Source organism: Sarcophilus harrisii, chromosome 4 (genome assembly GCF_902635505.1).
Source record: "Sarcophilus harrisii chromosome 4, mSarHar1.11, whole genome shotgun sequence".
Lineage (NCBI taxonomy): Eukaryota > Metazoa > Chordata > Mammalia > Dasyuromorphia > Dasyuridae > Sarcophilus > Sarcophilus harrisii.
In genome coordinates, this window is record NC_045429.1 from 426,668,016 (window position 1) to 426,694,485 (window position 26,470).

The 26,470-nt window shown below is 40.7% G+C and overlaps 1 protein-coding gene across 15 annotated transcripts in view; it reads right to left on the reverse strand.

Moving 5' to 3' along the window:
• Positions 1-915: 915 nt before the first annotated feature.
• The window catches only part of POGZ (pogo transposable element derived with ZNF domain), a 61,568-nt gene continuing 36,013 nt past the window's right edge, over positions 916-26,470 (reverse strand). For 5 of the 15 annotated variants that reach the window (XM_031967521.1, XM_023503588.2, XM_031967522.1 and 2 more), the window contains exons 4-20: positions 22,133-22,240; positions 18,881-19,056; positions 15,062-15,170; positions 13,492-13,782; positions 13,189-13,410; positions 12,579-12,685; positions 9,477-9,811; positions 9,056-9,210; positions 6,289-6,389; positions 5,694-5,840; positions 4,488-4,622; positions 4,181-4,353; positions 3,870-4,010; positions 3,525-3,584; positions 3,262-3,374; positions 2,941-2,965; positions 916-2,822 (exon numbers count right to left, since the gene is read on the reverse strand). In XM_031967521.1, the coding sequence (XP_031823381.1) occupies positions 1,175-2,822; positions 2,941-2,965; positions 3,262-3,374; positions 3,525-3,584; positions 3,870-4,010; positions 4,181-4,353; positions 4,488-4,622; positions 5,694-5,840; positions 6,289-6,389; positions 9,056-9,210; positions 9,477-9,811; positions 12,579-12,685; positions 13,189-13,410; positions 13,492-13,782; positions 15,062-15,170; positions 18,881-19,056; positions 22,133-22,240 (4,046 nt within the window). In that variant the 3' untranslated portion in view covers positions 916-1,174. The remainder of the gene's footprint in view (positions 2,823-2,940; positions 2,966-3,261; positions 3,375-3,524; positions 3,585-3,869; positions 4,011-4,180; positions 4,354-4,487; positions 4,623-5,693; positions 5,841-6,288; positions 6,390-9,055; positions 9,211-9,476; positions 9,812-12,578; positions 12,686-13,188; positions 13,411-13,491; positions 13,783-15,061; positions 15,171-18,880; positions 19,057-22,132; positions 22,241-26,470) is intronic. The other 10 variants (XM_031967531.1, XM_031967527.1, XM_031967532.1 and 7 more) reach the window with 7 other exon arrangements.

The following is a 26,470-nucleotide window of genomic DNA, read 5'->3' on the forward strand; positions in this document are numbered from 1 at the left end:
TATCTTGTCTCCGGGTTGGATTCTTCTCTCTAGCTCTAGGAAAGTGTGGCAAAGCCACACAAAAAACAAGGGTATTGGCTATGTTTTTTTTATTTTTATTTTTTTGTTTTTACCTTTTTAAAAAAATTTTAAAGGTTGACCATGGTCTGTACAACTATATCTCCTGGCTATAGTGCACACAATTCTCCTGAGCAGGCTTGGGCTTTTCCTTCCTACCCCAGGACCCTCCTTCTTCCTAAGGGTGCTGGCAGGATACAGACCAGTACACACAGTGGGAAGGTGGAGAGGATCCCATGCCCTACTGTGTGCCTAAGCCTTCAGTTACTTTGTTTACTCCAGGCTCCCAATCTCTAGAAATAAGATGAATCTCATCAAGATAGGGGAGGAGCAGTGGGACAAGGATGGGGAAAGGGAGTCAAGTATTCACAAAAGCCAGAGCTTATTTACTTTCTGTGAAAATTACTTTTAAAAATCCAAAAAGTATTTTGGATAATTAGAGACGGTTTCACACATTTTTAAAGCCACAATTTGAAATGTAAGATCACAGCAGAAACCAACATCTCTGGGGAGGAAAGGAAAAAGAAGATGGAGGGGGAGATGAGTTTGGTGATTTTTTTTTTTTAATGATTTTTTTTTTCCCTTTTATGTATAAAAAATGTTAAGACCACAATGGAAAAAAAAAAAAGATTTTTATATATGTATATGTGTATACACATATACATATACCAGTTTGTCAGCTACATATTTTTATCTTTTCCCATCTTCAGAAATGGTCTTACGATAACAATGGTTAGATAGTATCATGCCCAAAGACGACAGCCTCACAATAAAAAAAAACAATGATACAATTGAGGTAAGGGGAAACAAAAAAAAAAATCATTCACTCATGGATTTTTTATCTTTTTCTTATGTTTCGTTGGAAAAATACCAAACACAGTGATTTTATTTTATTTTTTTTTAAAAAGTCATGAAAACCCTTTCTGCAGAAGCTGAATAGCCTCTGGCCAGCTCCTCAGCTCAGACATGATCCATTAATTTCCTTTAATTCAAAGGGAAGTATGAACCAACACAAGGGGGTGGCAAAAAAATTAAAAAACCAAAGTTCCCATCCCGCCTTGTACCTTATTTCCCCCCACCCCCTTGCCTATTTCTCCCCTCCCCAGGAGTCTACCCTTCAGATTTCCATCAAATCCAGGTCAGCCTCTTCAAAGCCATAGAAAGACTCTGTCTCACTTTCACCTTCGAAGAGCTGGTGAAGGCTCTCGGGTTCAATTACCTCTTCAGGGGATGGTCTGGATTGGGGTGTGGAGGCTGCAGGCTCCTCCTCAGTCTGCTCCCCACTCAGTTTCAGCTGCTCCTCTAGGGAGGCAATCAGCTCCTCCTGCATGTCAGCATTGCGGGTAGCTGAGTTAGCAGTGCCATCGGGACCAGGCAGAACACTGGCCACCAAGAAGGACTGCTGGACTAACTCTGGGCAGTCTGCGATGACCTCCAGCACCTCTGCCAGCCAACAAAGCACCAGCTGAAGGAGGATGTCGGAGTCACATGTGCCGTCTGCCATCTCTCGGGCCTGCTCTTTCCACTTCTTGTGTATGAAGTTCTTGACAGTCCTTTTGATGCACACATCCAAAGGCTGGATCTTGGAGCTACAACCCGCGGGCACCACGGCTGGGAGGGTGCTGTAGGAGCTGAGCATGGACAGCACCTCCTCGGACAGGTGGGTGCGATGGCAGTCCATCACCAACATGCCCTTGCTGCGCTGGCAGGCCGTGTGCTTCTGCCACACCCTTGAGGACCACAGCTCCATGATCTCATCATCGCTGTAGCCACTCTCTTTGGCCTCCAGCAGGATGGACTCTGGCACGTTGGTAGGCTGCTCCATCTGCCCCCTGTAGAAGACCAGGGTGGGAAGGACGGTGCCGTCCGCCAGGATGGACAGCACGACGTCACACCAGGGCTCCCCGGTGCCCACTGTCTGCAGGGCGTTTTCCTTCCGGTCATCGCTGCTCAGCACTTCCGTGTCCAGGAACAGGGAGATCTCATCGATGGCCACGATCATAGAAAGAGGCAGATCCTGGGTATGGATTTGCCGCTGCACAAACTCAATGAAGAGTCCAGCATTTTCTGCCACTTCCTTGGGTAAGGTGTGAGCCACGGCCCTCCGGGCATGAGGGGTCAGGTGGTGCCGAAGCATGAACCTCACTGCCCACTCATAGGAGATCTTGAAACCACCCTCCAGCGACCGCCCGATTTTGGTGGCCTTCTGGAAGAGTGTTTCCTCATTGACAGGAAGCTGCTGTTCCCGCTGCGTCAGGACCCATTCAGCCAACTTCTCCTCGGCTTCTAAACTCAGATACTTGCCTTCCAGATTCTCTCCTTGGGAGGCCTGAAAGCGCCGCAGCCAACGCCGGATACGCCGCTGTGGGTTGCGGAAATGTTCGGCCGCTTGCTCAGTATTGCAGCATAAGGCAAACAGTACCACTCGCAGCTTCTTTACTGACAGCTGTTCCTTCTTGCCGGCTCCGCTGAGGCCCCCGGCTGCTGTTGGCTCGGGGTCCGACAGAGCTAGGGCTCCTTCCTCTTGCTCGTCAAGACTCAGGCACTCAGCCCCCTCTCCATGCAGAAGGGATGCTGGAGTCTGGGGACAGCCAGGGGCTCCTGGAGGGAGAAGTGGAGATGATGCTGAGAGCAGCTGGGCCTGGGATACAGGGGGCTCCCCACACTCAGGGGAGGTGCCCACGGGTTTCACAGTGGCAATTTTGTTATGGGGGAAAGCAGAAGGGTAGGTGTTCTTTATGCCCCGGTCATGGGCCTGGCCATGCCTGAAAGAAAAAAGAAGAGCAAAAAGAAAGTCCTTTTTTGAATAATAGAAAAAACAAGGAGAAAAAGGCCAAAATATTCAACACTGAAACAAAGATACCCAGAAAAGAATTTGGTTACCTAGAGTGGGATATCCAAGTCAGTCCTGCAGAATGAGAAGTCAAAGAAGATAGTTAAATTAAGAAAAGAAACTCTTCCCCCACTCAAGGATCAGTAACAGCTGAAGTTTTTACCTTCAACATACATACAAAGACAATATTTCCTGATTTAATGCAGCAAAAACCCCAGGCAGAAACTGAGGAGAGGACAACTGACACCAGCTAGAAATCCTGCTGCTTTCTCAGTCGGTAGGAGCTCACCATTATATCTGATCTTTTCTTCCTCAAAACAAATTTCTGACAATCCTTCTCGACCCTTTCCTGTTCCCTCCCCGGGGCTCACCTCGTGGTAGAATATTGCTGGATCGATGTGATGGATTGAAGACCAGATGTTTAGCCATGGCATCTCCCACAGAAGTAACAAAAACGCAGGAAGTACAGGCCAGTTTGATCCCACTGAGGCAGAATAAAAGGCGGCATGAGGCCACCAATAGAAAAGTTTGAGAAATGAGCTCCTTTTTTCTCATTTTCCCCAACTACACCAGACGTACCCCCAAGAAAACATGAAAGGAAATTGTCTTGGTAAGGACATTATAAACATCATACCTGACAGTGGAGTTCTTAAACAAGGCCAAGTACTTGGGGCTCTTCCGTGGAACATGATTGCTGAGGCAAAAGAAAACTGACATTAACCCATCCAACTAGATACTGGTTGCTCCTCTCAGTGGTCCAAAGATTGGAGATGCTGCTTCTACCCCACCTGGCTCCAGTCACCTTCCCAATCCCTTTCTTTCTGCCAAGTTAGAAACTGAGACATGAAAACTAATGGATGGTCTGGTTTAGAAGGAAGGTTGGAGGCCTCGTGCAGGCAGGGGGGTAGGGAACAGATTTGGAAAGCTGAGGATGCTAAGGGGGCAACAGGAAGGGCCAATGTCTGGTCACATGGCCTACTTGATCATGTGGTTGGCATATGCTCTGGAGCAGCAGGTGCTATAGCGACACAGGGAGCAGTGGACATAGGTAGGGAAATGATTGGGGAAATCAGGGATCTCAAAGCTGCACTCCAGGCACGTTTGCCGGCCCATGACACTCCTGCTAAGAGAAAGGGAGAATCTCATTAGTGCTGAATCAGAGCGAATCTCCATAGTGTTACAGGGGTTCCCCCAGAACCCCACAGAAAGGCTACCAAAACACCTCAGTGGTTGGCAACCATTCTACCCAACCAGCCCCTAGTGGCCCAGCACTTAGTGGAAGGCGCTGACATTTTCTTGACAGCTTTCTTCTGGATGCTTCGCTGGACAGGGGGATAAAGGAAGATGGGAAGAGGGTCTGCTGGGGTAGACAGGGGGGCAGCATCTTGCAAGGCATTAGGTGGTGCATCATTTGAGGAGACAGGCAGTATTCGTGGCTGTCCTCGGGATGCCCGGATGGTCACCTGAAAGGGGGTAAAAAGAAGGTACATTTAGCCACTCTTGGTCTTCAGTGGGGAAGGAGGATGAATGTTAGTTAAGGCACTGACACTCTCCTCCTGACATGATCAGTTAACTTCAAGCAGCCCTGGCTCTTTACCTTGGTGCCTGGTTTCAGGCCCTCCAGCTGTTTGGGCTTGCGGAAGGTTTTGTGATGCTGAAGTTTGTGCTCTATTTTGTCCTTGGCAAACAGAAACTGCAGCCGGCATTTATTACAGTGATAGACACTCTTCTTCTGAGGAATAAGAGACATTTAAAAAAAAAAAAAAACAAAAAAAAAACAACAAAAAAACCCCAAAGCAAAAACAACCCCTGAAGGGCCCAATCTAAGCGTCATTCCCTGAGTAGAGAAAGGGTGTGAAGGCAACAGACATTTCATACACATTTATTCCAAATTGGGAATTTTGATTAACCAAGGGACAAAGGAAAGAACCCAAGGACAGCAACACCTGCTTTTCAAGAGGCAAACTCAAATGACTGAGTCATCTTCTCAGTTCTTCCTGATTCACTGAACAATACAGTATTAGGCAAATCGCTCAAGACTTCAATCTCTATCTTAATAAAGGGAATATTATCTATTCCTGAACAAATTACATAGGATCACCTGAAAGGTCCCTTTGAGAAAGGGATTTTTTCCTTCACTGTATTTGTATTCCCAGTGACTAGAAAAGGGCCTGGCACCTAGAAGGCCCTGAATACATGCTTGTTGATTGATTGATCTTAATTGATTCTGACAAAGAGAGGGCTCCTACTGTTGAAGTGCATCTGAGAAAGGGAAGGAAAGGAGAAAGGGAAAGGGATAAGCATTTATATAGCACATTTATATAGTGTGCCAGGCACTATACTAAGCGCTTTATAAATAATTATCACATTTGATCCTTACAACAACCCTACTGGGTAGGTGCTATTTTCCCCATTTTACAGTTGAGGAAACTGAGGCAGAGGTTAAGTGACTTGCCCAGGGTCATACCGCTTTTATAAGTGTCTGGGGCTGGATCTGAACTCAGGATTTCCTGACTCCATGTCCAGCTCTCTATGCACTATGGCTCCACCAGCTGCCTCATCAAATCGAAGCTGAGAGCTTTCCCTGCAATCCAGGGGCCCATTTGACAGGTCTGGTAAAGAATATTCAAGCTGGCTTAGCAATCATCTTTTCTGGGGTCCCTTGATTTGCCTTTTGTGTAAGGCCCAAGGACCCAAGTGAGATCAGATCAAGATAGTGAATATCGGGTTGCAATATCCTTCTTTTAAGTGACCAAGACTAATAACAATCTTGTCTGCTTAGTCAAACTTTGGGGAAAGTTACCTGGTGCCTCATGAAATGTTGCTGGAATGCATTGCCATTTTTGAAGACCTTCAGACAGTAGGGGCAGAGCAGATGCCGGGTATCCTCATGGATCATGCGAAAATGACCATCTACCTCTGAGTACAGGGAAGAGCGGTACTGACACACCTAATCATGGAGGGACAGGATGGAATGGCAGAGGTTAAAGGGGCCAGGCCATGGCCAAGAAAGCCAGTCAAGTCTTGTCCTAATACAGATGAAACATAACCACGTTGGGAAAAGAGGAAACTCTTTAAAGTTATTGCTACAGCTACAGACAAGAAGAGGTAAGTTTTAAAAAGTCTAGGTGGGCATCCTAGGCTGGCAGATGCACTAAAGAAAGAGAGTCAAACAGGAGAGGCAGAAGCCAATATTCTGGACCAAAAGACAGCACACATATTTCCCTCCTGGGTATGAATCTCCTAAAAAAGGTAGGAAAGTTTTGGAAATGACAACTGGTCCTTATATACACCAATATACCCTTGTGGTATATGCTTTAGTCCTGGGCATGGTGCAGGCCTGACTGGCACATCCCCAGAGTGGTCGATGAGGGAGGAGTCGGGAAGTAAAACAATACCTGGCAAACGTAAGGCATCTCCCCGGGTTTGTGGGTGTCCTTCATGTGCTGGAGGAACAAGGGCTCACTCTCAAAGGCCCACTCACAAATCTTGCACTTAGCTGTAAGGACGGGAAGCAAGAGATCAACCCAACAGTCTTCAAACCCAACATATCCTTCTCTAATGGCACCTTCATAGAAGTTCATATTAACTTTGACCAAGTCCTTAGGATGTGCTAAGAAGTGGGGAAATCACCATCATGATCCCACTGATTCTCTAAGAAGTAAAAGGCAGCACGGTACCAAGGGAAGATGGCCTCAGAATTGAGAAGAGTTACATTTGAGGCCCACCAGAAACATATCAGCTCATGCATGACCATGAGTAGATATTTTATCCCACAGTGCCTCAAGTCATCGTCTAAGCCTGTTTGTTACTTTGGAGATGAGTAACTCATCTGCACCAGGGGAGAGAATTTCCATACTGAGATAAAAACAGATAAAAACAGATCCAAAACAGATAAAATCAAAGGTCAGAATCAAAAAATAACAGTAATTAAAGGTATCCAAATATATGAATACCTGCTGTCTATTCAATGCATTTATTAAGTGTTTAGTCTAAAACATGTAGTTTTCATCACAATTAACGAATATAGTTGACAAAAGCAAAAGAAACTTTTAACTCAAGAATTTAAATATATCAGATTACTGATGTCAGAATGATCTCAATCTATATTCCTAAAATCTTTGTGAAGGCCTCTACTTTCTTACTCTCCTCTAAATCTGCAGTCTCCTCACTTCAACTGAATTCATCCAGATCTCAGTCACCTCCAATGGCCTCCTCTCTGTCCTCACGCTCCAGGGGCTCTTGGAAGCCTCCAACACTGCCCGTCACCCTCCTTCCTTGGGCACTCTTTTCTCTCTAGGCCTCCACTGCTCTCTTCTGGTCTGTCCTTCCTGATTATGCTCTCTCAGTCTCCTTGGCTAGATCTTCAGCTAACTTCAAGGCTCTGTCCTCGATCTTCTCATCTTCATTATATCATGGATTCAAGCAATGCTTTTATGCAAACAATTCTGACATCTTTTCATACAGCCCTAATTTTTGAGACTTCCAATATTGCATCAAACCTGCCCTGGGTCATTTTTTCTTCTCCTTCTCAATTAAAATCCCTCTTTCTGCAAGAGGCCTTCCCCAGGACACCTGAAACTCAATGCCTTCTCTTTTTCTACAAGCAGCTGGGTAACACTATGGATATAGCATTAGGCATGGATTGAGAAAGACCCAAGTTCAAATCCAGCCAGACACTTATTAGCTTGTACAATCCTGAGCAAACCATTCCACCTCTGTTTGCCTTGGTTTCTTTAACTGCAAAATGACGATAATAATATCACCTACCTTCCAAAGTTGTTGTGAGGACTATATGAGAATTAATAATAGTTGTAAAGTATTTAGCACAGTGACTGGCACACATAAGTATTAAATAAAATAAGTTCCTTTCCTCTGTGATTATCTCAAGTCTACCCTACACACATCTTGTTTGTACATAGGTTTTTGTATGTTGTCTTCCCCAATAGAATGGGAGCTCTTTGAGGGCAGGGACTGTTTTTTAAGTGTTCAGCAGAGTACCTAGCACATAGTAGGTGCTTAATAAATATTTGCTGATTTAATTAAACTAAAAGGCAAGAATAGCAGGGTGGGAAGAATAAGTGAGAGGCAATGTTGCTTGGAAGAAACTCTTCCAATTATGGTTTTCTTCTATGCTATTTTCAATAGAGCAAAAATCTTGTTCAAAAGTTTAAACTAAATCAATTATCACTACAAATGATGTAAACATGTATCCATTCTTGCTATAGAATAAATAAGCTATTAACAGTTTGAAGTAAGTGAAATGCCTCTCTGTTTCTACTGGGCACTGTACAGATGATCTTCCTCAATTGGTTCCAGTAAATTCTCTTTCTTGCCCTTGGCCAGGCTGGCAGCCCTTGATTTACCAGATCAGATTTAAATTCTTCACAATGGCATTCAGGCTGCTCTACATTTTGCAAATACTGCTGCATCCTCCCCTCCTTCCATCCTTCCTCCTCTGTCCCTTCATTTGACAGTTTAATTAAATTGTGTCTACTATCCATAGAGAGAGCCAGGCACTGGAGAAATGATTTCTCTAAGGAAGGTAGGTCTCCCTTTCTTTCCTACATGCCTCTGTATCCATGTCTCCGCACTTTTCCCCTCATGCTCTCATTTCCCTAACTTGGAATACACTTCTTACTTTTTTCCTGTTCAAATCATGCTATTTCTTCATGATCTCAGTTCCTATGTTTTGAAAACTCTGCTGCCAACACTGAGCTCTCCCTTTTCTGAAAATGATCTCTGCCACATAAATTGGCATGTAAACCTACTGATTAATCTCATCAATCTTCTACAAAATCTTCTAATTAGTTCATACAAAAAAATAATTTCTTTTGACAAGATGAAATACTCCTTGAGGCTAAGATCTCTATCTTATACTTCTTTCAAAACTCCAAATAATTACTAACCTTGGTGGAAATATGAATCAAAATAACTAGCAAAATAATCACCAGGAGTGAAAAAATATGATCCCACCCACCTTGTTTTCCTCATGGTCTGAAACCAAGACCTTAAATTACTTAGGGCCTCATACTCCAAAGGGATGAAACTTAATCCTACAAGAATGCAGATTGTAAATGAAGAGTCTGAAAACCAGGAGCACTCCTCCTCCTCTGCTGACCCATACCCAGTTGTCTTGTGACCTACAGCAACTCTTCTACTCACTGGTAGACTCATAGGGACTATGAACATTTTCCAGGTGGCACTGAAGCTGGAAGGGAGTGGAGAACTGGCGGTAGCAGTGTTGGCAGATGGTGTGGACATCCACTTCCCCGTTCTGCTGGTCCAGCTCCACGTGGTGCTTCATGTGGTTCATGAACCTGAAAGACGGCACAAAGAAGACCAGCTAACATGGCAAGGCCCAGAAGCAGGGTCAGGGTGCAAGAGCTCCCCGCTGTCCTCCTCAGTAATAAGGCAGAGTCTTTTCTCTATTGTGGAAGGAGATTCACTGGCCTCCCTCCCTCCCCCAGGAGGTTCCTGCTGAAGGAGGCTTAGTCTTCCTGCTGCAAGTTCTACCTATTCTTTATGGACTCAGCAAAAGTAAACAATTAGTCACCATGAAATATCACAAGCAACACGAACTTACCGGATATTGTTTTTAAGTCTTTTCGTGCAGTGTGGGCATCGAAAGGACGTGGGCACCTTAGGAAAGTTGAGGAGCTGGCTCACTTTGCCACTGTCCCGTCCATAATAGAAGTCATCCACTAACATGATGAGCTTGCTCTGAGTGACATCACCTGAATTCTCCATGGGTTCAGGGGCCTTGGCAGGTGGCGACAGGGTAGGTGCAGGTGTAGATGGCGTGGAGGGCATGGGAGCAGTCTTCTCTGGGGATGGTGGCTTTGTTGCTGATGTGATAGTGGGCTCTGAATCAAGAGGTTTTCCTTTCTTCAGGAAATCAACCAAGTCTGGGCAGCAGTACTATGGAGATAATAATCACATCAATTGTTTGTGGTCAGCATTAGAGGGAGCTAGATAGAGCCTCGTAGCTCAGATTTCAGCCCAAATTCTAGCCCAAATCTCACAAACTCCATTTAATTTTGAACAGTTTTAGGGGATCCCCTATTGGCTCTCACAGCTCAACTTCTCTTTCTTCTGTATATATTCTCTTCAAATGCCTCCTTCCCTCTCCCTCCTCCTCCCACCTACCCCATTACATGTCCCTCTCTCTGCTCCCTCCTTCAGACATGAAAGGCAGGGTGGGATGAGCACCAGCCTCAGAGTTGGGAGAAATGGGCTTGGGGGGTCCTGGGTCTGAAATCATGACTTGTTCATGATTACACAACTCATCTCTCTGAGCCTCCCCTGATATAGAAAATGGGGAGTAAGTAACACTTGCACTATCTGCCTCACAGGGTTGTTAAGAGTAAAGTGCTTTGTAAGCTTTCAAGTACTATACAAATGAGTTTATTATTATTATCATTATTATTATTATTATCATACTTTACCCTTCCCTAAGAGTTTTTGGTGCCATAACTCCTCAATGCAGCACTTCCTGGCTTCAACCTTTCCTGGCATAAACAAAGCAAAGAATCTAAGAGCAGGAGGAGGTTCTGAGGTTATTAATGAGTCTAAGTCCAATTTAGTCAAGAACCCCTTCTACAAAGCCCCCAGCAAGTGATCATTTGGCTTCAGCTTAAAGTTCCCCAGTGAAAAGGAAATCTCTTTCCTCTCAAAGCAATCCCTTCTGCTTTTGAAGCATTCTGATGATAAGCAAGTTTTGTGTGTTGAGTCTAAAAATCTGACTCTTTGCAACTTCTGGGCTTAGATTCCACTTCAACCCTGTGGAGTAGACCGAGTCTATTCCATGAATGCCCTTTAAATGTTTCAAGAAGCCCCTTAAGTCTTCTCTTTCCTGGGATGAACATTTCCAGTCCCCCCAGCTATTATTTGTGTGACAAGTTCTCTGATTCCCACCATCCTGACCACCCTCATCTGACCAGAATTAAGTGGTATGGTAAATGTGGCCCAGGACTGGTTTCACTGGCTTTTCTGGCTACTTTGTCAACACAACTGATTCATGTTAAGCTTGGTTCTATTTTTGGATCTTTATCACAGAAACTATTATCTAGCTACCAATTCCCCCATGTTATATCTTATATTAGCCCAGCCATGAACAATTTATATTTTCCCAATTATTTAGATCTGATTTTATTTGTGTGAAGGTAGACCCCCAAGAATTTTATTTTGTCTACAGTAATTTTAAATGGAATTTCTCTATCTTTTGCTGATGGGGCTTTGTCAGTTATATAAAGAAATGCTGATGATTTGTGTGGGTTTATTTTATATCCTGCAACCTCCGTTTTATATCTTAATCTTCTGAATCCAAATGTGGAATTTCACATTTATCCCGATGAGGTTTTGTATAATTTGATTCGGCCAACTATCCTAGTCAGCTGAGCATTTCTGCATCCTGATTTTACCATCCAATGTTATTAGTTTTCCTAACAAATTTTCCATCATCTGGAAATTTAATTCATTCAAGGTATCAATCAAAATACTGAACCTAAGGTCAACAAAAGATTCCTGGAGTACTACATCAGAAATCTTCCTTTAAGTTGACATCAACTCAATAATTGGACCATTCAGTCAATTCCAAATATGCTACATTATCAACGACCCTCATCTATAAATATAGCATGAAAATACTGTGAAGTGTATTGCTATAATCTAAGTAAGTTGTGTCTTTAGAATTTTCCTAATCTATCAGTCTAATTATTTTATGAGAAAAAGAAACAAGATTAGTCTGAAAGGACCAGTACTTGAAGCCAAGATGGTTTTTAATGATCACTGTTTCCTTTCCTAAGTATCTGAAAATCACCTTTTAATTAAAAAAATTTTTTTCACCCTTTAATAATATGTTATAAAATACTACTAGGATTTTGAAGCAAGTTCATTGGTTTGCAGATCCAATTTGTTTCATTTTGAAAAAGTGATTATCTGACCTTTTCTAATCCCAAAGCATGCTTTCATTTTTCCAAGATAGTCTAAAGATCACTGAGTGGCTCAGTAATCTTATCTACCAAGCCTTTTACCATTCTAAGATGCTGTTCATCTGGGCCTGATTACATGAACTCAGTGAAGGAAGTATGATGCTGTCTGCCACACCAAACTTGGGTTTCCAAACTGGGCAAAACATTGCTGGTTTGTTGGGATAACCTTCTCAGAGCAAAGATCATTATTCTTAAAAAAGAAAACATAAGGGCAGCTAGGTGGCGCAGTGGTTAGAGCACCAGCCCTGAAGTCAGGAGGACCTGAGTTCAAATTTGACGTCAGATACTTAATACTTCCTAACTGTATGACCCTGGGCAAGTCACTTAACTCCAAATGCCTTAGCAAAAAAAGAGAGAAAGAGAGAGAGAGAGAGAGAGAAAACAGAACTGAACAAAGTGGTGCCCTGACTTATCTCTGGGGAAAAAATACTAATTTAAACATTAAAGGAAAAGGAAGTATAGGAAATGTGACTTGACTGAAATATTATCTGAGAGACTTGGGCTTCCTGCATCTTTCTCTAATATATTTTTGTGGGCTTACAATAGATTCCCTTGAGGTGATATATTTATTTCTTCTTCAAGAGACAAAAATAGAGAGATTATTCTTTTCTCTGCTTAGTCTTTACTCCCAGGTTCCCTGCTTAAAACCATCTATGGTTCTTCAAGCTGGTTCACAGTACAGAAATATCACTTACACACATGTGGCCTCTCAGAGCTTCAGTGACACGGAACTGGGAATTACAGCGTGGGCAGACTTTCCGGCCACCATCCTGGAGGTCAAATGTTGGTATTGGAGAAGTCACTGAAAATGAAAGGAAAAGCAAAGGGTAATGATTTGAGAATATTAAGTGTACTGATCTCAGGAGAGTTCTTGGAGGATATCAGAACAGGGGCCAAGGAGCAGGAACCACTAAGTTGAGAGCACCTTCCTGTTGTCCTTTTTCCTTATTTCACTACACTGATCTCATGCTGAAGTTTTAAAATACCTCTACTCACCAAATCCAACTTTGAAAATCGTGTTCATCAGTGTTCATGAAGCCATCTCTGAATTGAGCTGACTCATTACAGCAACCCTCCCCTCAAAGCACTGGCATAGTTTGTGTGTTTTCTGTTTGAGCAGCTTAGAGCTGAGTCTTCATAGGTGTGGCCTATCTCCCACAACAGAATGGAAGCTTCCTGAGGGCAGGCTGGGCCCACTGCCTCTTTTTAATCTTCCCCACTGGGCCTACTATAAGTGCCTTACACTCCTCAGATGTCCTACCAATGTTTGGACTGACTGGTGATCTTTCAGGCCAGGCTATGTACCTTTCATTGCTGATGACTCAGGTCCGCTGGTTCTCTGAGAGCTGTGGGCAGGGCTGTTGTTGGACACCACCATTGGCCCAGGGCTCTGGCCCAGGGAAGGGATGGTGTTGAGGGTATTCACCAGCTTGGCCACCTCATTGCTATTCTCACCTGTCACCCCAGGTCGCTTGACAGTGACAAAGCTGGCAATGCTCACTGCAGGCGGAGAGGGGAAGGAGGGAGCTAGGTTTGCCAGATGATAATCATCCGTTCTCCTGACCCACCCCAATCCCTGCTCGGCCACCCCCAATTCCCAAGCCTCACCTAGCTTGGGATTCGGGGCCTGGCTGGACTGGCTCGGTGGCTGTACAGCCAACTGCCCCAGCGAGGTCGGCTGCGTGGCAGTGGGAGTGGTTGAGGTGCTGGGAGTGGACTTGGTCTGCTGAGACTGGGACTGCGGGACGGTGCTGCGGATGGTGAGGGTGGCTGGGATGACCGTGGTAAAGGTGTTGGTGGTGGGCCTCACAGGCATCGTGGAGCCGGGCCTCACCTGTGTCATCTGAGAGAACACCTGAGGGACGCCAACTGTGGGTTTAACAAACTGGGTACCTGGAGCTTCAGACAAGAGAGAGAGAGAGAAAGAGAGAGAGAGAGAGATTGCAGCCTTCTGTCAAGCAACCCCAACACGGCCTTCCTCCCTGCCCGCTTGGAAACATGAGGAGTCAGGAGAATTCCTCCTTCTGACTGGCTTGATGGGCTTATTATCGTCACCAAAGGGAAGGCTGTGACTTAAGGAGGCAGCAGACCTGAGAAGCACCCACCGGGAAAGGCTCAATTACAGGGAGCGGGGGGGGGGGGGGGGGGGGGGGGGGGGGGGGGGGGGGGGGGGGGGGGGGGGAAGGAGGAGCCTTGGGAGCCTGCCAACAGCATACAAACAGAAGCTTATTTGGCCTGCTTGGATAGTCTATGATTCGGCAGTAGAAGGTGTTAAAGGGAAAAGCCATAAGCAACTCTAGAATTAAGGCAGGAAGCAGGGCACAGCAGAAAAAGGGCTCAGACAGTGTGAGAGCGGATCCCAATTCTATTACCTGCCAGCTCTGTTCTGAGCCTCAGTTAGCTGTGTGTAAAATAGCTCATGTGTAAAATAAAAGGGCCGGATGAGGTAATTTCCAAATTCCTTCCAGCTCCACTACCATAATTCTGAAACTTAAAGACTGAATTGGTCGTCCTAAAGACTTAAAGACCAATTAAGAGGAATGAACTTCAGAGGAGAAGCTTATAGTCCATGACTAAAACAACCTATACTATCTTTGTGAACTGGAGTAAGATCTGATAAATAAGCAACAAGGAGAGAGGATTGAACGATAAATTGGTCAGGCTAAAGTCTTAACTCTGTAAGAAATATGATCTAGTCAATGATGAGCTAACATTTTAATTTCAAAGAGAAAGAGATTCACTTTATTCACATCCAAATCCAATCACAGGTAAAATTAGATTTTTTGAAGACCTAATTCCATAAATGGAGAGACTTAAAAAAGTATTTCAGGAAACAAAATATGGAATTCAGGGATCAAATAAATGTTCTTGAAGTACTGAAAATCTAGGAATTGATAGAAATGAATACTTGAAAAAAGAGATAAGCAGGGGAAATTCTGTTTCAGTGCCTCATGATAGGTGGTAAGAATCCAAAACAACTAAACCACCTTCCAGTCAAAAGTTGGGAATATCTTTAAAATTATGAATTTTTTAATCAATTAGATACACAATGCCAGTTAGAACATATGACAAGGTTCCTAATTAGCCTATCACATAATATTCATTAGCCCCAAACAGTAAAATAAAAACTTCTGTTGGATAACATTTTAGTTCAAGGGAATAAATATTTTTTTCTTACCTGGGACTAGTGTAATTGGTCTAACTGTTTGGCCTTGCTGTACATTCAATACTATTCCAACCTGATTCATTGTATTTTGTACAGGCCGAACATTCCTTACAGGAAATCCCTGCATTAAAAAAGCAAAACAAACTTTAACATGTGAATACAAATCAATATGGACCAGGTTTGCCCAAGAAAAAGAAGTTGAATACTAGGTAAAATTTGGGTCTAAATAGACTTCTTAGAATCTCTCATGTTCTGAGGTTCTGCTGATGTTGGAACTTTTAATGAATGAGGATGAATAGTTTGGAAACATCCTTAATAAACGGAGAGTTTGGACATATTACTTCAAGAAATGAAAGCCCAATTCCTGCCCTAGGAGGACCCAAGTCTAGAAGGCTCAGTCTTTAAATAGGTTAAAGCAGAGAAGGAAGTCTGAAGCCAAACAACAATCATAAATCTAAACAATTGTTTTAAAAAAAAACCACTTCTAAGGTCATAAATCTTTGGCAGATTTCCAACTGGAAACTTAAGCAGTTTCAAGGTCTAAGGTAAAGAGAAGCTTCACTCAGTGCTCAGAGATAGGCTGGCTTTTTACCTTAGCTTACCATGTTATCAATAACAAGTGTGTTCTCTTCCTACATTTACAAAAGCTTTTCCCCCCAAAATATTTCCACAGGGATCTCCAAACTCATCTAGATAACAAAAGAAGTATGAGTGGAGAAGTCTAGATGCCCACGGATAACAAGTTTTAATCCAGATTTTGCCACTAATTTGTGTGATAGCCTCTGGAAAAATAGCAATCAGGTTCTGCAAAGCTATCTACACAGTGATGGTATCAAATTAGAAAATAATAATTCTGTAAACTTGTAAAAGAAACTAGAGAAGAAATAGAGGACTTATAACTTTAGATCAGGAGTTGGGAAACCTTTTCTATGAAGATAGAAAAAATATTTTAGGATTTGTGGGTCAAGAAACAAAATCAAGGATATCTATAAACAAAAGAAAAAACAAATTTCCAAAAATTTTTTTATAAATTTCAAAATATAATAGTAAAACAAGTCAACTTAATGAGAAAATGGCATTCTTTCTTGAGGAATAACATTTCACTTAATTGGGGTTCAATGTTAAATGTTCCCTATCAGCAAATTCAACTGCAAATATTAATTCATTAATATTGAAATACAATGAGATTTTGTATATTTCATCTTTGAAACTGTTTCCTGGGGCAGCTAGGTGGAGCAGTGGATAGAGCACCAGTCCTGAAGTCAGGAGGACTCCAGTTCAAATCTGGCCTCAGACACTTAACACTTCCTAGCTGTGTGACCCTGGGCAAGTCACTTAACCCCAACTGCCTTAGCAAAAAAAAGAAAAGGAAAATGTCTTTTCACAGACAAATACTCCTATTTACATCAATCCACAAGCATATGCTTTTAACTGAATATATTCTAATGTGGAAAACTTTTTTAGAATTCTGTTAGGTCCTTCTCTTGACCTACATGTCATTATATTGCAGATAAACTACTTCCAATCAAAGCCAAGTAAAAGCTCCTCAACTGCAATATTAAATGGATTCTGAAATATGGACATTTTTTTTTTGTACCTGCACTGAGGTCAGAAAAACAGGAAATATATCTGTTACAAATTTGAGTGGGTATGGAAATCTTGCCTTGTTTTAAATTTTGATAGCATGGAAAGTATACTACTACTACTAATAGTGAGAACAACCACCACAACCAGCTTTTATAAATCAATTACTTTGTTTAGGCACTGTTCTAAGTGCTTCACAACAATCCTGAGAAAAAGGTGCTATTATTACACCCATTTTATAGGTGACTAAAGTAAGACCCACAGAGGTTGAGTGATGTGCCAAGAGTCCCACAGTTAGTGTGTGAGGACAGATTTAAGGTCAGGTTTTCCTGGCTCAAGGCCTGGAATTCTACCCACTCTACTATGAAGCTGCCCTTGACAGAAATATGTGACATTACATGTAATTCAAATAACATTAGTTGTTTTGGTATTTGTTTTACTACAGTATAAGTTTTGCATGTAAGCACTGTTTTTGCCTTCTAATTTTAAGCTAAATTCACATTATCCAGTTTGAAGGAAAAGCTAATTTCTAGTCATCTGGTATTCAGCAATATGACTAAAGGCAGTTCTTGTTCAGAAAAATTTTGATCTTGGCCCTGAGTTCAAAAAAATTATGATAAAACTTTACCACTGGTAAGCAAGTTAGGATACTCAGCTTCTTATTTCTAACAAAAGTTCACAGAACTGACCATGCTTGTTAAGCCCGTGAGACCAAATGAAGTTCACCAGTGTCAGTACTGGCTCAATAATACATGAGAGATTCAAATATTCTTCACACAGTACTTGCTGATGAATAATACAATAAATAATCATAGGCCTTTAAAAACCTTTCATTTTCACTAGATTTATAAATGTGTCCAGCCTTGCAAGCTTTCTTTTTTGCTCCACACATATTAACACCACCATCACTGTAACAGATCTTAGATTCCATTTCAGGTTGTAATGAATTAAGTGTTTTTGAACTTCTTTGAAAATATTCTCCCTTGGGGCAGCTAGGTGGCGCAGTGCATAGAGCACCAGCCCTGAAGTCAGGAGGACCTGTGTTGAAATCTGGCCTCAGACACTTAATACTTCCTGGCTGTGTGAGACTAAGCAAGTCACTTAACCCCAATTGCCTCAGCTAAAAAAAGAAAAAAAAAAGGAAATATTCTCCCTTGTCAGTTCACAAAGACAGTTTGGAGGCCAATTCTTCAGTCCCCTTAGGTTCACAAAGGACTCCCTGAATAAACAACCACTGTACTGGTAACATAATAGTTAAGCAAAACTACTCAAAATCATTTTGTCTTGTTTTCTAATTGACTAATGAGGTTGCTCCCAAAGTCCTCCACTTTTTTTTTTTCAGTTCTCAAAGAAAGTCTTAATAGTATTAAATAAGTTTATTTTCTTTGGATACATTTCTTTAACTGCACTCAGACATGATTTAATGAACTCATCATCAAAGAATGGCTTTCCTTATTTGCCTGACAAATGAAACTTTGAAACTTACTTTGGTGGCAGCCTCATTTTCATTTTTTATTTTTGTCAAGAGATTCTGTTATGACGAGATATTCCATTTTAAATTTTCTAATTTTTTTTCCTGACTGCTGCTTTCCTGTAAGCTGGGAATGGTAATGTTGATGGCCGCTGTATTCTTTTAGCCCAGCTACAATGTCACTGCATAATAAACACAATGCTTTGGTATCTAATTCAATAACAAAACAATTCACCCTTATGTCTTAAAAGCATGACACTGAAAGACCACTTTTCTTGTTTTGACAAAATGGGTAACATTAAACAAACAAAAAATACCACATCAAAATAAAAACACAAGTGCTACTTTTGAGTGATAATTGCATCACTGCAACTGAAACAGTGCACCAGTGCAAGTGACAAGAGCACTAAACTTGATCTCTGTTACATGTACTCAACTCTATAGCACAAAAGCAGTCACAGGCAATGCATAAAACTAATAAACATGGTTTATTACCAAAAAACTTAAAAGACACTGAAATCTGAATTTTAACTAATTTTTACATCAAGAAATACTACTCTTGATTTTTTTTTTCAATTTAAAAATGTCAAAATTATTTTTTAACTCATGGGTCACATAAAAACAAGTGGCAACCCAGATTTGCTCCACGGGCCACACTTTTCTAACCCTTGCTCTAGATACTAAGGATCCAAACTGCTAATATAGTCCCAATATGGTCGAATACATTTTCCCACTCCTTTATCAAATCAAAAAAAAAACATTGAGGCCCCATTTACCTGTGTAGTGATGAATATGGGTTGCGAGGTCACAGGGGAATTAGTAACATGGTTGGCATTCTGCATGACCTGGACAGGCCTCAATACTGGTTGAGTGACCATGGTGCTCAGACCTGAGGCTGGATTCTGTGTCAGGATGAGTGGTTGTCCACCTTGCTGAACCAAAGGATTGCCTGCTAAAACATTAAAGGGGGATAAATAAGAAAAAAATCAAACTCCTCAAGTTTCTCCATATACATCAATGTCATAGGAAATATCATGGTCTCAGATAAGTACTAAATCCTTTAAAAATCCATTTAAACCCATAAAAATCCTTTAAAATCCATTAATAATAATAATAGTACTATTTCAATTTAAATGTTCAGGTAGAGAGAAAAATCTGTTATCAAAAAAGCATAATCTAAATAGATTCTAAAATCCCTGACAATCATAGAGCAAAACAAGAATTAGAGAGGAATCAGTGTGAAATCTCTTATCTATACTTTTTATGAAGATAAATTAGTAATAAAAGCTCACAATGTACCTCTCTTCCTTTTTTACAGCGGTAGAGTATTAAATGTATGGAACACTACATATAAATGTTGGGATTGGTTGATATGTTGGTTAGTTTTGCTAAAACTTTCTTTTTTTCATTCTTTATTATAAAGAAAACTCTCAGGGAAGTGGAAAAGGGAGGAATAGATTGGAAAATCTAAAACCAAGAGGTATAAATGAAAATTTAAAATAATATATAGCACTTTGAAATTTGCCAAGTGCTACAAATGACTTGGGAGTTGGCATTGTTTTATTATGTGTACTTGTATCTCCAGTTCTTATCATAAGACCAATACATAACAGGCATTTAATAAAGGCCTACTGACTGATTAGTAGATCTCATCTGATTCTCAACAACTCTGTGTTAGGTGCTCTGATTATCCCAATTTTTACAGATGAGAAAACTGAATCTGCTGGAGGTTACCTGATTTGCCCAGGGACTGCACATGGAGAAGTGAGAATCAAGATTCAAACTGAAGCTTTCTTTTATTGCCATTGTACTCTCTACTAATTGTATTGAAAGCATTATTACCTTTTCTCTAAGGTTTCAGAACATACTTTCTCCTGTTTCTCATTCTATTTATCTGGATCCTCCTTTGTTGTATGGCTCCCTCTAATCACATCCTCTAACCTGTTCTGGGTCCTCTTCTCCCTATAGACTACTTCACTTCACAACCTCACAGTTCCCATGGATTTAAATATCATCTTGATGCTGTCAATTTTCAAATCTACCTGTCCTGCCTTAACCTCTCTGCTGACTTCCAATCTCCAAATACTGTTCTGACATCTCAAACTAGCTGCCTTAAATTCAACATGTTAAAAAAACAAACTCCCTATCTTTGTTTCCACTGTTCTGTCAAAGTTCCCTACTCCTGTCACAGGTACTACCATCTTCTCAAGAGTCATCCTTGACTCTTCTCCACCTCTCTTTCCCCACATGTGGTTACCCAGGCCTTTTGATTTCACTTTTGTGACATTTGTTAAATATATCCCCTTCTCTCCTCTGCCTCTGCCCTAAACTAATACAAGTCTCTCAACATCTCAGACCTGGGCTACTGCAGTCTGCTAGTGGGTCTGCCTCAAGGCTCTTTCCATTCCAGTCCATCCTCCATTCAGTCATCAGAGTGATTTTTCTAAAGTGGAGGGGTGACTATGTCACCCCCACCTTCTTCTTATTCAATAAACATCAGTAGTACCAGCTAGATGGTACCAGCCCTAAGAGTCAGGAGAACTCAAACTCCAGTGGCTCCTTATCACCTCCAGGATCAAATATAACATCCTAAGTATCTTTCAAAGCCTTTTATAACCCCACCTCCCAACAGTGACATCGGTATACCTGGAAAAGACATTCTGTCTCTCAACTCTGGATATTTTCACTGCCTGTTCCCTATGGCTAGAATCCTTCAGTTAACATTTATTTAGCACTTATTATATGTCAGGCACTGTGCTTTGTAATTATTACCTCATTTGATCCTCACAACATCCCTGAGAGGTAAGTACTGTGATTATCCCCATTTTACAGATGAGAAAACTGAGGCAAAGACAGTTAAGTGATTTGCCCAGAATCACACAGTTATTAAGGCTGAAGTCATGTCTTTCTGATTTTAGGCCCAATGTTTCATCTCCTAGGTCTCCCAGAAACCTTTTTAAACACCTCTGAATTTGGGGGCCTTCCCTCAGTGCTTATTTCCTCTCTGGCTTGTCTACTTGTTTGTACATAATTGTTTCCATGCTGTCTTCTCTTATTGATTATGGGGGACAGGGATTGTCTTTTGCCTTTTTTGAATCCCTAGTTCTCAGCACATTATGAATGCTTACTGTCAACATGTCTGAAAATGTGGATAAGGATCACCTAGGTAGCATAGTCCCATATAGAAGATCTAGAAAAGATGCAAATTCTTTTCTAGAGATTCTTGTATAAACCCAACTTCACTGAGAATTAATTTAACAGTTAGCTGATCTAACATTGGAAACCAACAATTAAACAAGTCCATAAAGCCCCAAAGGAGAAAGGAATACTCTGTATCTTCAGTTTTATTTGGAGCTTGAGTTTGAACTGTCAGGAAAACGATAAGCCTCTGAGAGAGTGAAGGACAAAGGTCTTTATCTTATAACCCAGACAGTTTTGAGAAACCAGTTTGTAAGAGCAGAAGGGATCCTTAGCTCCTCATTCTTCAGGACAGAAAGCCTGTGGTCTTCTCTTCAGGAAGGTGGTAGAAATTTATCTGGAGCTTTAAGTAAAAACTCTGAGGTTGGGTTGACATAATTGGCATTGGGGATTAATGAAAAGCCTGGTCAGGCTAGAGAAGAGGTTTCAAGTTGAAGTGCTAAGAAAAAGGGATAGATAATCATAATAGACCAGGTAGTATGGGGAGTGGGGACAGGGCTAGCTCAGAGTTAGTCAGGAAGACTGAGCCATACTAGTATGGAACCTGCAGGTCACTGAGTTTCCCAGTAACCCCAGGCAACTCTAAAAAATGAGAAGCTGAGGGTAGGATTTATCTTGGTGAAGGAGTTTCCTCACTGAGAGATCCCTAAAGAACCTAAGATCCCTTGTTAAATTTGTTGAATGTGAATTTAGGGCTCAGGGTATGAGCAAAGAAAAGGGGGTGAGAATGGCCATGAGTCTCACCACTTTTCTGAGGGTTGGTGGCCGGTGAGTCCAGGCATTCTGCTTCCCATTTGTAAATTTCTGAACCTGAGTCTTAGTTTCCTCACCTGTGGGGTAGGAGTACCAGTGGTTTCTGATTACAGGATTGCTGGGAGGCAGCAATGGTGGCTTCACATGGAGATCTCTGAGGGAGGTATTGTGGTATAGTGTTGGACCTAGAGTTAGGAAAATCTCAGTTCAAATACTGCCTCTCACATTTTATATCTGTGTCATCCTGGGCAAGTTCTGTAAAATGGGCCGAATAATAAGAGTCTACCTCCCAGAGTTATTATGAGGACAAAAGGAAATTATATTGTACAGTGCTTTAAAAACCTTAATGTATAATATAAATACAATTACTATTGTTAATTCTTCATCTGTAAAATGAGAGTCCTAATATCGATTCCTTCTGTGATTATTTTCAGCTCTAAATCTTTGAATCTATTATCATTCCCAGTAATAGAACCTACAATCTACATACAGCCCTAAAAGGTTAGGGTTTCCCCTCTGAAACTTTCACTTATTCTGTTTGAATCCTGTATGTATATACTGACTGTTTCTCCTATTAAAAATCAAGATCCTTGAAGATGGGGTACATTTTATTAAATTAAATTTAATAAATAAAGTATTAAATTAAATGCTTAAAGACCAAGGGGGGGGGAGGGGAGGGAGAGGATATGGTAGAAGGAAGGAAGCCTGACAGAGGTTACAAAACGTTACACTTGTGATCATGAAGAACTTTGTTCAAATCCTGCACACTGATAATTATTATATATGTGACCTAATTTTAGTTTCCTGATCTCTACATGGGGTAATAATAATCTTGATTGTGAGAAATGGATGAGCATTTGGTTTCTACAGTTATGAAGATTAAATTGAAGAAATGAAACAAATCAGAAAACTGAAACCCACAAGGACATCTTGATTATTTCAAGAGTTGAGTTTATCTCCCCCCAAAAGAAGGTAAGCTCTTTGGGGGCAGCTACTGACTTTTATAACCAGAGGTGATGGCCTGAAATTTGAAAATAATCTTTTGTTCTCTGCCCTTAGCCCTCTTCTGTTACTTTCTTCCCTTTTAGAATGTAAGCTCCTTTGGAGCAGGGACTGGCTATGTAAAGAGGGCTAAAGATTCATGTCCTGTAATTTCTGTAATATCCTATTATTGGGAAAATCAGGGGAGGGACTTATGCTTCAGGATAGGAAATCAAATGCTGCCTTTGGAGTTTCAAAGATATGTTTACATTCTTGCAAGAATATAAAATAAATCTTTCCCGCACTCATCAATGAGTCAGTGGAGTTCTTGTTAAGATAGTTTGTTTCTTAAACTGATCATCCCTACTTTGTTGTCTCCAATGAGAAAACATAAATATTTTAAAAGGCTCTATGTCAGTTACTCCTCCTAAAGAATCAGGCAGAGCCAGGGACATTTCAATTGTAATTTTTTGACATAAAACTACAAACTTTAATATATGATTTTGGCAGATCAGCAGTAGTATTTTGAGACTGTTCAGTAAAGAGCAAATAAGCTGACAAGTATCACCACAGACACATCTAGGAGGGGAACAGAAAGCTTGTGAGGAGGCCAGCCAAAGACTTAGATTTAATAAAGGTCTAGACCTTTCCTATTAGATGCCCTGGGATTGAAGAGATTGATAGATATCTGTGTAACAGTTGGTCACCTCCTTCCAAATGGCCAAAAGGGTCTCCCTCCAAGATAAATTATGATGAGAAGAAAAGCCACACAGCAGAAAGGAGTGGTTGTATAAAAGATTGGTTATTGGAAAGAAATCTGTGGCAGCTTGCCTTCAATTTTAGGGAAATAAATTTACTTAGCAGCTGTTCACGTTGAGTTGTCTAGGGATAATAAATAAAAAACTGAAGGCAGAGTTTGGTTATGTAGGAACACATGGAGAAAAGGAAAGTACCAGGTTTAAGATGTGCAAAACTCCCCCCACACACACACACAACAAAGCAAGATGAAAATTTGCAAAACCAGCCTATTAGTACCCATTTATAAGCCACAATTATATATCTCAAAGCTGACCCAAAAAAGAGACAGCAATGGATCACAAGAATCTCTTCATCTGCAAAAATCAGTAACAAAACAGTAATTTTTTTCCTTTTTTTTCCTGCTGAGGCAATTGTGGTTAAGTGACTTGCCCAAGGTCACACAGCCAGGAAGTATTAAGTGTCTGAGGCCACATTTTAACTCAGGTGCTCCTGACTTCAGCACTAGTGCTTTACCCACTGTGCCACCTAGCTGCCCCTACAACAAAATAGTAATTAATATTCACTTTTCTTTTATTTAGTATGTGAAATCACTAAAAATCTTGCCTAAGAAACCCCTTACTTATATGTATCATGGCAATTGTTTGAGAAGATTCTATTATTCTAGAAGAGCACAAGCTCTGGCTGATTCTACCAAATGGAAAAGCTCTGAATAAGGGGTTTGGCTTTGAGCTGCATGTCTGTCACCTGAGTCCTCAAGGGCAGAGAGGTATTATCAAAAGGTTGGTCATTGGGCGATTTTTTTTTTCGTGATCACAGCAGTTCACAATGACTATCAATTTACGCCTATATTAAATCACTAATTCCTGAATTCAGAAGTATACTGAGGAAGGTGCACAATTTTATTTATATTAAAACAATTATTTTACATTGGATTCAAATACAATTAAAGATGCAGTTTTGTTACAACTAGAGGCAATGTTCTGCTGTATTTATGAATCTGAGGATTAATTAGCTACTCTTCAAAAGAGACTGTGCAGTTAATCTAGAAGCCAAAGGACAGAAAATTATTCCCCAGAAATCATCATCATATAAGCACTTTACTGTATATGGAATTCTAGGCATTTCAAAAGAACTGTGAATCTAGGGGAAAAAATAAAGCTCTATAAATGTTCTTGAATCTAGATTATTTACAATTCTATTTGGAGTGTTTTGGGACGGGGTGGGTGGGTGATGGAGCTTACTTCACTTAAAAAATAAAATGAAATATACACAATCAAGGATACATTCAATAGAAAAGTAAGCTTATCCAAAACATAGTGATAGAGAAACAATTGGTGGCAACTGGCATGTTGCCTTACAGTAAAATATGGTCAAGAGTCACAGAGACTGAGGTTATGAAGGGTCATAATTGGATATGAGGGAAAGAATACCTTTGTGAATGAATTCATGAATGAACCAACATATCAAAATGTGTGCTCATCAATTTTTTTCAGAATAGTAGAAGAAAAATTAAGTTTCTACCTCAAGACTATCATTATACACAATTGAACTTTAAGCAAATTGAAAGCATTCAGGTGAACAAATAGAGAGATTGACAAATATTTGAATTCACCCTGAAACTCTGCTTTAAGCAGTCAAGGACTTACAATGAGACACCCAGCATTGAGTGCTGTAAAAATAACAGAATTCTAAGGTTTAAGGCAGTGGTCCTCAAAGTGTAGTCCAAAGAATTGTTGGGGTCTCTGAAACCCTTTCAGAGGGTCTACAAATTCAAATTTTTTTTTATTTTTAATATAGTAAATAGCTATAAATATAACCCATGTGAATAAAAACTCTTTGAACAGATCCTCGATAGTTTTTTTTTAACAACATGAAGATACTGAGAATAAAAGTTTGAGAACCACTGGTTTAAGGGATTAGCTAACATTTCTTGGTCTTCCCGCAGTCAGTGAGTGAGACTCCACTGCTTCTTCAGCTTAAATATCTGTAAGGGAGAGATTCTTCTATTTCCCTGGCCTACCTGCTCTAATAGGTTTAACAGTTATGAAATACTTGTTTGGTATATTACCTCATCTTTCCTTCTCCAATTCAAGCCCACTCCATCTTGTTTTATCCTCAATGGAAATGGAGAATTTGTACTACACATTGATTCCAATAAGTCATTTACACAGATTTGAAAGTCATAAACCTAGTCAATAAGTATTATGAATTCTTTCTTCCCAGTATTTCTTGGACTTAACTCATTCAACAAACCAAATTCATGGGATATAAAAGGTATTGTGTTAACTGACTTTAAGAAGCCTACAAATCTCATATAATAAATATGATACAACAAATATCTACAATAGAAGCTAATAAGCAATATATACCACATAAGCAATATAAGCTAAATACTATACAAGATGACATCCTAAACAAGAAGGCAAATTTCACCTTACAAACACTACTGAGACCTGGTGAATTCTTGGAATATATCACAAAAGAGAGCAATAGCAAGTATAGTCTTACATGTACCAATATTTTGAAAGAACTGTATAGCATTAAGATAGTGTCAAAAAAGCTAAAGCTCCAAATAAGCTGAGGTTAGTGACAAAAACTAAAGTTAACAAAAAAAAAAAAAAAAAACAAAAAGTTTTTTTTAAAGCTACACTAAAAAGGCAGGTCAAAGAAATGAT